Below are 10995 nucleotides of genomic sequence, written 5' to 3'. Positions count from 1 at the left end.
TGAATTAAGGCTAAATTTGTTAAATTTTTGTGATACATAACTTTCTGGACATTAGCAGTGAATATAATCATATTACAAAGTAATAACATTAAACTATAAACATTTTGATTATTAAAAGCAAGACTAGGTGAGTTAACAATAAGATGTGGACAGTTCTCCTTCTGAATCACCAGTTTATTTGAAATATGATTCAGTACAGTCTGCTGCTACTGTAGTGGCCTTCTGTAGAAAATTGTGGTCGGAAGGGGCTCAAATCAAAGAACATAGCAAAATGCTGGCACAAGCTGGCACCCTTTAGAACCATCAGAGACCAACAAACTTCTTTTATCTTTGGACAGATTTCCTCTAGAACAGAATTAAGGTGTGTTTACAGGGCAGTGATGGAAAGTTTGCCTTGCTGCTGCTGACCCCGCCTGCTTACTGCAAAATTAATTGCAACAAATTATTGTCATGCTTTATCTGCCTCAGACTTATTAGTGTACAATACATTATACAGTAATAAGGCATCTTGTGATGCAACATAGACATTTCCACCCATTGCATTTAAAAATACATTTTTTTGCTTGTTGCACAGCAAACAAATGATAGTATTATAGACTCTTTGTACTGCAAAAGGAGGTAGTTCACAGTATGTAATGGATAAACAAAAGGTCTGTGCTCTTATGCCTTTCAGCTGCAGTAAGCAATGTTGGAGGAAAAAATTCAAACAACTAAAACTGATTATTCTTTCTTTTTATTTTAATTTTAACAACATGGGCAAATTGAAAGGTGTAAGCAAAGCAATCACGTGAGGAGTTTCTAAGAAAGTTGTTCAAGCTACAACCTACTTAGATCGTTGAATCAAACTGAATAAAGCAGGCTGCTTTGGATTTTTTTTTTTTTAACTTTCCACGAACATTTGTTGTCAATGACATCTTTTTGTTTGAACAGCAATGTTGTCTTCTGTGCACAAGGAACATCAAAATCAACTGAAAATTAAAATATATATATATTATTTGTCCTGTATTGCAAATTGGTTTAAAAATAACATTTCAGACCAAATTCTACTTTCATTCTCACTGGTGAAGTTCCATGGACTTCAGTGGACTTTAACCATAACTGAGAACAGATTTAGCCTTCTGTACATATCTCATAATGAGTTTTATTTACCCTTACGTTGAGGAGTGAGTCAGGGTGCATGCAATATTCAGTCCTTGTTGGTTCACAGACCTTGTGATAAACTGTTCTCAACTCCTAGATGATTTTTAGCCATGAGTTTTATTCCAGCTCACTGAGAATGCTTTGATCATTATTAAGATGCTCTGTTATTAGCTGTAACTTAATTCTTAAAATGTCTTGATATTGAAGCAAAATAGTTTGCAAAATGCAGTTTTGAAGATTTTAACCATAAAGAGTGCACACATGCATTTAGTAAAGAGGGCTCAGAATCAAGACTCATATTCAACGCCATCCACATTTTAGGGAAAATTCTTTCTGCATTTAAACGTTGTGAATTGGGCCATTTCCTCCAGCTTTCCTCCCTCATTTCCTGCTACGTATGTGAAATTCATCCTAGTGCAAATCTGGAGTGACACTTCAGAAGTGTACAGGCCTTGTGGCCCTGAATTTTAACCAGGAGTGTTTTAATTACACTACTAGCCAATAATAGGCTTTCAGCTTAAAAGAATAATAGAAAGGTATTGCATTGGGGAAATGGGGGCAGGAGGGAGTGGTATTTTTTCTAGTTAAAAGATCATGTACATCTTTCAGTGGTTTATCCCAGATGAGCTGTTGGCTCTATCATGCTGACTTCTGCATCACCTGCACCCAGGGGGAAGGTGCTGCAATAACCATCTACAGCTCGCAGCTACCCTGGGATACCTGCAAGTCTGTTAGTTTTGGATACAAATGTAATTTACATAAGGTTACAAAGATGTGAATATCACTGCTTAAACATGTTATGTGTGCCCATCCCATAAGTTATGTAGTAGGTCAGAATGATCCTGTTGAGTTATAGAATGGCAAATTTGCTCTAGGCTCTTTCAAACAGAAGTGGTGGGACTGTACATTTGTATAGTCTTATCTCATAGCTCTGCTGGATGCTTGTCATTCTAGTGTAACTTATGCTGGTGAACTTTCACCTAATTTTTTTTCTTATGTGAAAAGAAAAAACATACTCTAACTGACTTAGAGCACATTACTGTGGTAGGTTGTGTGCCTGCTCCACTTTTTTTATGCCAATGAGAGGCCAGTTACATGGGTGCAATTATGTTATATATCCAGTCCTGTGTGAGGTTAATAGTTCTGTGCAATTGCTGATAGCAGACACCCTGGTTAGTGCGCAGAGGCAACTTAAATATCGCTCTTAACACTTTCCCACAAAACTTAGAGGGATCAGGGACAGAAATTTTATTTCAAACTCCTAACTTGTCTGCCTTGTACTTTCATCAAGATTTTTAGGTGGTATATGTGCTTTGTCTTTTTACTATCCAATGGCCCAGTTGTGCTGAAGCCAGAGTTTTGCAATTCATTCTGTGTACAGGATCAAGACCCAACTTTTAGCAGCAGGATGTTTTTCATTAAGCAGGGGATTATATTGTCTCAAAAGCAAGCCACCTTAATGAGGGCCTTTGATTTAAAAAAAATCAAAAACACACAAACTTTTTGATTTGGAATGTGAATGGGGGAATATTGGTTTCTCAGAGGCTGTGTAGACAGTGTTGTAACTAGAGAGCTTCAAAATATAAATGAGTTTTACAGGTTATTTATTTATTTAGAAAACTATTTTTCTCTATAAAAAGACATGGCTACCAGGTCAAATTCTGTTCTTTGGGCCCCAGTTTAACAAAGCACCTATACACGCATTCAACTTAAAGTATGTTTAGATCCACTTTTGTTCTCCAAAAATGCTTATGTGCTTTTGCTGTGCCTAAGTGCCTTTGCTGAACTGGGACATCTGTTACAAATCAGATGAGGACAAATATGTAGTATTTTCTTTTGAATCAAAATTTTCCTTACTCTTTCCATCTGGGATAGAATATTCTGTGTTACTTGATAAATCTGAAAAATTTAACTAAAGAAACGAACATAGTTCTTTTGCTGAATTCCCGAATGGAGCTAAAATGTTAATCATGAAGGTCCTGATCCAAGAAAGCACTTGGGAACATGCTTTACCTTTTAACCATCTGAATAATCCTGGGATTACTTGGGTGTTCAAGTGCTTTGCTGTGTCATGGATTAATTTGTGTTGCTTCCTTTTCTACAGAGAGGATGAAAGCTTCCGGAGGAGCAAAGTCTAAGGAGGTGGGCTGTAGAAAGGGAGGGAAAGGGGCTTAGGGATGGGAATGAGACTATACTGACTATAAAACAGCTGTGTCATTACTTGGTATTTTAGGAATGTATTTCCCAAGATACTAAGTAACGTCACAGCTGTTTTGTAGCCATTAAGATGGCCTGGAAGCTGTGGGGGCTCTTACATTTTAAGTCTCAACTCTGGAAAAAGAAGGCTCATGGATCCACTGGGCCCATGGCTGGCTCTCACTGCTGGCAACCCCTCACCTCCCATGATTATACTCTAGGAACATCTGTGGAGCTGTACTTCAGGCATACACCCCTGTGTAGTGTCTCCTAATCCACCCACCTGACCATCTAACAAAGTGGGACAATGCCATTTCTCAGCTATGCACAATGTTGTCTCTGTTCATGACACATTCATTATTTAAAAAAAAAAATACCTGCTGGCTTCTCCATCCAGAAGGCAGTGGTATTTAGCAATGTCCTTTTCCAGCTGTAGCTTGTGGGACAGCAGATTTTCACGATCTCTCTGCTGCTGCTCAGTTTCTGCTTTGATTTCTCCCATTTCTGCCTCTAGCTTGTTAATGACAGAGCCTAGGTTCTGTAGTTCAATGTCATGCCAGTGTTTAGCGTCATATAAGGAGTTCTCCAGACCTCTTTTCTGTAAGGACAATAAATGAAAGGCTCCTTACTCTGAAAGATTTTGTGATAGTGTTTTTAATTAGGCTGGTGTCCATAACTTACTGGAAATCTGTATCTACTCTAATCATTTGCATTTAAATATATACTGAGGGTTCCTTTAATGAGATGCGTATCTTGAAATCTGTGCATCATAGTGGTATGTACTGCTGAACCACTATCTGAAGCTCTTGTGTGTGCTATCTGGTAACAAGGCAGTTAAAACAAAGGCGTAACATCTTCCTACTCTAGAATACTAGGTATGTAATCATTTCACTGAGACTTACAAATATTCAATAAAACGTTGAGGGATAAAATTTCATGATTTGATTTTTGCTCGGATTACTCGCACCTCCAGATTCTTAAGTGGGAGTGTGGGATATGCAGCATCTTGACTTGATAGGCTTATTCTCACTTACCAAGATGGACCTGAAAATGCATCGTGAATTCACTGCAAACACACCCCAGTGAGTACACACTCATTTTTTGTAGCAACCTACCAAAGTTCTTAAAGATTCAGTCTCTGCTTGCAGACTTTGTATTTTGCAGGCTGTATCATGGAATTCAGTTCTCAGGGATTCTACCAATTCCTCCTCTTGTGTTCGTACAGTAGGTGTTGTTTCTGTGTCCTGCTGAAAGAAGATAACAGTTGTCAGTCACAACAAGCTGTAATTATAATTCATATTCCTTGCATCCCAAAATGAAAGGGCTTTGCAACTCTGATTTCAAGTTTGCTGCCAAGAGGTTAAATGATGTATGTTAACAATAGCATATTTATTTTTCTAAGGACATACTGTAAAAATAGTGCTGGTAAGTAAGTGACTGCATGCACACAAACACAATGTTTGTACAAATATATTAAAAATTACCAGCAGAGAGAGGAAAAAATGCAGTTTTGTACTTCCCCCTATCTTTATAATGGAATAACTTTTTAAATTAAGGGTTTTTATTCCATTTTTCATTCCATTTTTATATTTGAAGTCTCATCTGTCCTGCTTTTTCAGGGAAATTCTATGAAAGACCAAAGAACTTGTTAAGATATAAACCTGATTGAGAAGGAGGTATGATTATTCAGTTTGGTTATTTTAAATACCTGTTTAACTCAAACTCCTTAGAAACAGAAGTAAGAAAAGGCCCTTAGTAAAGAAGCAGGAGTGTTTAATCTTCATTTAAGAGGCTGACTGCTCTAAATTCATATTTCTGGGTCCTCCAGTGAACACAAGCTTTGATTTAGTCCTAGTGTTTCCAAAGAAAAATCAAGAAGGAAAAAAAAAACCCTCTGGAGAAAAAACAAAATATTAAGTACTCGCTGTACCTCACAAAACCAAAAAAAGAGGTCAGCTCCTTTCTCTCCCCTCTCCCTTCCCCCAAATACCCCACCCCTTCTTCAAGTCACCTTTTAATAAAGGTGACTTGTAAAGTATGAAAGCCAAGCATATCCTCCCTATCTGTGCAACCAAACCAGAAGTTGAGGCGTGCCTTGGGGCATGTCCTGCTAGAGAATCCTGGGCCCTGGTGGACATGGCAGTTGGCAGCTGATACAGCCCTGGTCTACCTCTAACTGCTTTCCTTGCTGCCACTGCTGCTGGCCCTCAGCCTCCAGCCCCCAGAGAGTGGAATTAGTCTGCTTTCACCCTGAAGAAAAAGGTTAATGTATGGACTGCATTAGGGTTTGATACTAGATCTCATGTTCTTTAAAATGTTCGTTAATAATCTAAAATGGTGGGCTAGCTGTGGGACAACCAGCTGTGCAGGTGACAAAAGTTTATTTAGATTAGTCAGGTCCAGAGATCACTGTAAAGAAACAATCAAGATAAATGAGCAGTGTGATAGCAAATGAAATTCACTGTTGATAAATGCAAAGCAATGCACATTTCAGGGAATAACTTACACTGCTTATCTGCTTTATAAGGTTATAATTTAACTGCATCAGCTCAGGAAATTGATTTGAGCATCAATGTGGACAAGTCAATGAGGATCTCAGCCCAGTGGTCCAGAATGTTATGGGTATTTAGGCACCTAAAGATGCCCATATGGAATCCTTTTAGGCATCTAACAGCATGTTTAAGTGTCTCAGTACCCATAGAAATCTGGCCCTGTGTGCTGCTTTTGTCAAAAAAGCAAACAAGAGGTCAGGATACTTAAGGAATGGGATGGGGGAAAAAGGAGACAAACAGACACAAAATCAATAGTGCAGCTTCATCTAGAACTGTGCCCTGCTGGTCAAACTACTTCTGACAGAATGCAGTAACGTTAGCAATGTTGCAGAAAAGAGAAAAGTTTTAGGGGCACTGGAAAACTTGTTTGAAGAGAAAGGGGAAGAATGCGTTGGCTGTTCAAAATTGATAGGAATATTTTTGCCTTGCATAATTAAGCTTTGCACCTGACTGCAACAGGATGTCATTAAGGCCAGAAACACAGCAAGACTCAGCCAAGGAGTAGACATTGATACAGTTAACACCTATATTAGCTAATGCTAATTCTTACATCTCATACTGAAGCATAGTCTGGTAAAAAATGATGCATTCTAGAAATAGATTCCAGTGATTTGTTTGCTTTCTGCACAGGGTGGCTGTGATAGGCAAGGCAGAAGGGCAGTGTTAAGTAAAGCCAGGTAAATCAAACCAAAAAAAGATAAGTTTCCTCTGTATAGAACTAGAACTTTTTTCCAGTAGATCTTACAGTTAGAGATGGGCACAGGGAAGCGTCACCACTTACCTTGGTATAGAGCAAGGCACCAGTCTCAGCACGATTTCTTTCAATATCCTTCTCCCAGTGAATTCTGATTTTTTCCAGTATGTCATCTAGGCCAGTTCCAATGGGAACATCTAGCTCCTCCAAATGAGATCCAGCAAGCTGTTTATATAATACTTTTACATCCTGAAAAAAAAATGCACATAAGAAAAAGAAATGATGACCAAGGAAAGCTCAGTCTGTGTAGCACTTTTGGTGCATCTAAGGGCATGAGTATACAAATAAGATTTAGTGATAGAGAGGAAGGTGAGGCTTTACAGCACATCAGCTGCTCCATGGTAACTGCCATGGGGTATGTGCAAAAGATGTTAGATCAGTTGGACACCTTGGTTTAAGAAGCACAAGAACAAATGAGATTTGCTCATGTATATGTGAATTATCAGCATCACTATGGCCTTTTTACACTACTAGAACAGCATAAGGGAACCTGTGAGTTAGGTTTGTAAACCATCCTGCAAATGTTAGTGGTAAAAATAGATGTGGACAATACAAGAAAAAAATATGCTCATACAGAAATGGACCACGATTGAAACTTCTTTGTCAATGTACCCCTGAGCCGCATCCAGATGAGCAGGGGCGTGCACTTGCAGCAGCATGAATTTGTGCCACTACTTTGTACCACAGTGCACGCACCTACATGTGCCCTTTGTTGTGGGACACATTGTCCCACTGTGGGAAAACTGCCTGCTCCCAGCTTCTCCTGGCTCCTGCCCAGGTTCCATGTGCTGGGGAGGACTAGCTGGGGCACAGGCTGCCTCAGTGTGGGGGCTTCAAAGTGCGCAGAGATGTGGGAGCTGGGAGGCCCTGCGCTGAGGCATGCGGGGGCAGGGGAGCAGCCAGTCCAGAGCTGCCTGCTCCCCTTTCTTGCGGCACACTGTGCCCCAGCCAGCTGTCTCCACAGCATATGGAGACAGGGGAGCAGGCAGCCCTAGCTTACAGCATGTTTGTCCTGGTGCGTGCTACTTTCACATGCTTTGCGCTGTTTTTTTGGAGGGGGAGGGGGAGGGGGCAGTGGAACTGGGAAATCCTAGTAGCAAACTTTTTGAATCTTGTTGAGCAGTCTCTTGTGATGTCATTGCCATATGAAGAGTAAGTCTCTTTGTGGGCTGGTAGACTACTGCCTTACATATTGGCCACACAGGCAAATAAGGGAGCATATATCACACTCTTATACCTTAGCACAGGTTACTCATGTTTCTGGTCTGTGTGCAAAAGTATAACAGCTGCTTCAGAGTTGCCGTTCCTCTCATTGTGTATGTGTAGAGCATAGGCAGGGGGAGGCTGTGAATGGGCAGTCTTGGCATGCCAACATAGGGCTCAGCATGCTAACTAGTTCAGCTTAGCTGGTGTGGGAGCTGTAATCAGTAAGTTGGTCTGGGGCTGGTCTGTTTTACCAGAGTAAAAAGAAAGTGAGGACTCAGTGTTGAGGTACAGTTCATTCTTTGTTCTGTTCCTGGAGCAGTATAACTATATGCTGCCCCTTACATAGGACTTCTAACTCTGCAGTCTAATGCCCTGTCATTATTTGACAGGGCATTAGACTGCAGTGCTTATTTGAGTGTGCTTATTTGAGGTCAGACCCTGAAGCCCTTCAGGGTAAGTAATCCTCTCTAATGCAAGGTGTCCTGGTGAAGACAATGAATAAGAAAGTAAAGGCTGCAAAATTGGGCCCTTGGGAACTCTTACTGCCTCTGAATTGCCTCAATGAGTTGTTGCTCAAAAAAAGAAATTAAGATTCAGTAACTGAGTGGTTTGCTAACTACATCGCAAACTTTGCAAACCAGCCCAGTTAATATTGAGTGTCATTTCAGGAATTTGATGGCTTTATTGGTCCATGGGGTCAGATTTCTTGCTCAGTGGAACTGTTTTTCATTTACAGTAGTGTGCATGTAAAGAGAATCAGGCCCCAAAGTGCTGGGGATTTACACTTTTAAGGGAAAGTCCAGCGCCATGAGTTTATGTAGTGTAGGAGTTGGCAACCTATGGCCTACAAGCTGAATTTAGCCCACAGAACCACTGGATCCAGCCTGAGGACTTTGGGCTTTGGCAGTATTTGATGGTGTGGGACATTGGCTGCAGAGATGGCTGGGTCCTAGAACCTGCTCATCCACCTGCCTCTGACCCAAGGTGAGTTATTCAAGCCTGCAGCCAGGAAAGGTTGCCTACCCCTGACCCAATGTGAGTGCAGTGTCAAATGAAGTGTAGCTATTTTGCGTATGTTATATTTATCAGGTATAAAAAATATTGAATATTTTGTATTCGTGTTTTTGATAATTACTTGAAAGAAGAGTGGTGCAGGCTAACAAAGGAGGGGAGGGGGACAATTTACAGATTGATACTATGATCTATATTTGACAGGTGTAATTTAACTCCTCTTCAGACAGATGTCACACTGGCCTAGCTAAGCAGACACATATTAGCTATGCATTGCCCACAATCTTGACTTACTTCTTCATGAGTCTTTGACAGCAAAGCTAGTTCTTCTTTCATGCTTTCTATCTGACTCTCCAGATCCATTTTAGTTAAATTAGCATCATCAATCACTTTATATAAGGAATTTATTTCATCTTCCACTGCCTTTCTAAATGGTTGCTCATTTTCATATCTGCAGAGAAAAACTTTATAAGCACAGCTGGGCACAAAAAACCCCTTTGCATTTCACAAATAATACCATTCTGTTAAGTACTGATATGTACCAGATTGACAGGCAAAGAAGATGGAACTTATGTCTACCATTTATTAATGTACTGCAATGCCATTTTCAGCTCAGTCCTCATTGCCCTTCTTTATTAGGAGGAAAGTTACAATGCAAATTAATGGTCTCCAGAACAGCATTGTACAGTTAATTGTGTTTTGGAAAGGGAGTCAGAAAATTTATGTTCTTTTTCTGGATTTAAGGTATACACATCATGTGATCTTTACCTTTCTGTATTTCCATCATCTGTGCAGTGGATATAATCATGCTCACCCATTTCTGTAAAGAGCTTTGAGATCATAGGATGGTAAATAGATTCTGAGCTTCAAACAGTGCTGTTGTTATATAAAACTAAACACATTGTGTGGTGAGTTTGAATTATGTTCCTGAAGATATAGTCCATTCTTGCAGTTATATACTTAGTTGTACTGAAGTGAATTGGAAGGTGTTGTTGATTTCAGTTGGACAAGGATTCTAAATTACAATACTTTGTAACCAACTTGAGCCTCATAAACACAAGAGTGCTGTTTATTTTTTCTTTTAAAAACATCATGGCATATAATTTTCCTAAGAGCACTGTTAATAAGATCATTGCTTTTGTAACAAAACTGTAAACTGAAGTTAGGTGGCAACTGCTCATTTAACTGACCCTGTGTTTGAACAATTGTTTTGTCAACTAAAATGACTGTTTAACAAAAATGCAACTACTTTTCCCCTACCAGCTCAGTGGCAACACTTGTCTGCATGACTGTAGTTCCTTTTCATTTTAATCTTTCAATCTAAATGGCAGCCTGGGGTGCTGCAGCACTGGACCTAGCCAATTTGGGCAGCTGACTCCTCTGGTACAGGTGTCAAGGGAGCCAGCTTCATAAACAATTTCTGCATTCCTCTCCTGGAGAGCCGCCATCTTTGCCTGGAAATCAACAGCTTGGAAAAGAGGCAGATGATACCAGCATGAACTAAACTTTTTTTTTATACACTGCACTGATTCAGTGAAACACAACACACAGTATTGCCTTTGTTTGGAGAATTCAGTTGACTTTTTAAATAACTGCTTAGGTCATAAGCCTGACACTATATTTGGAAGAACAAAATGATGTAGCAGTTCAAAACGTTGGTTTTATGATATAAATGCTAAAAACAAAACCATGAACCTACTTAAAGCATTTTTTTGAACAAGAAATGGATTTTGGGAAAAAGGAAAATCCTGGAAAGATAAAGATTAGGTACTGTGAAATATACCTGGGAAGTTTGATTATTATTTTTTTAACAGACCCTTTCTAACTATATATTAGCTGTTTTGTAATTAGAAATAGTTCTATTATGAATAAAATTTAGAATAATGAAGCCTAACATGCAGTTGTAACAAGTGCAGTTTAAAGGAACTCTTTCAGCTAAAAATCACACACTGCGAATCTACAACTATCATTATCTATAGTACTAGCAGTAGCCTTGATTTTGAAATGTGCTAGGGACTGAAAGCTTGTTTGGGGACACCACCAGAGGTATTGGGTGGGGGCAGGAAGTTAAGGTGCTGGGTGTATATTACCCACATTATTGATGTTTCTTAACTTTTACTTGTTCCCTCCCTTTGG

The 10995-nt window shown here is 39.6% G+C and overlaps 1 protein-coding gene across 3 annotated transcripts in view; it reads right to left on the bottom strand.

The window, feature by feature from the left end:
- Nucleotides 1-312: 312 nt before the first annotated feature.
- The window catches only part of BFSP2 (beaded filament structural protein 2), a 41279-nt gene continuing 30596 nt past the window's right edge, over nucleotides 313-10995 (bottom strand). For 2 of the 3 annotated variants that reach the window (XM_019508866.1, XM_019508867.1), the window contains 5 exons: nucleotides 9154-9310; nucleotides 6670-6831; nucleotides 4452-4583; nucleotides 3714-3934; nucleotides 313-968 (listed from right to left, as the gene is read on the bottom strand). In XM_019508866.1, coding sequence (XP_019364411.1) covers nucleotides 965-968; nucleotides 3714-3934; nucleotides 4452-4583; nucleotides 6670-6831; nucleotides 9154-9310 — 676 coding nt within the window. In that variant the 3' untranslated portion in view covers nucleotides 313-964. The remainder of the gene's footprint in view (nucleotides 969-3713; nucleotides 3935-4451; nucleotides 4584-6669; nucleotides 6832-9153; nucleotides 9311-10995) is intronic. The other variant, XM_019508869.1, reaches the window with a different exon arrangement.

Source organism: Gavialis gangeticus, unplaced genomic scaffold (assembly GCF_001723915.1).
Source record: "Gavialis gangeticus isolate Ggan-Ray unplaced genomic scaffold, GavGan_comp1, whole genome shotgun sequence".
In the NCBI taxonomy this organism is placed as follows: domain Eukaryota; kingdom Metazoa; phylum Chordata; order Crocodylia; family Gavialidae; genus Gavialis; species Gavialis gangeticus.
Note: the sequence above shows the minus strand (reverse complement) of the source record. Positions and strands in the feature narration are given on the sequence as shown.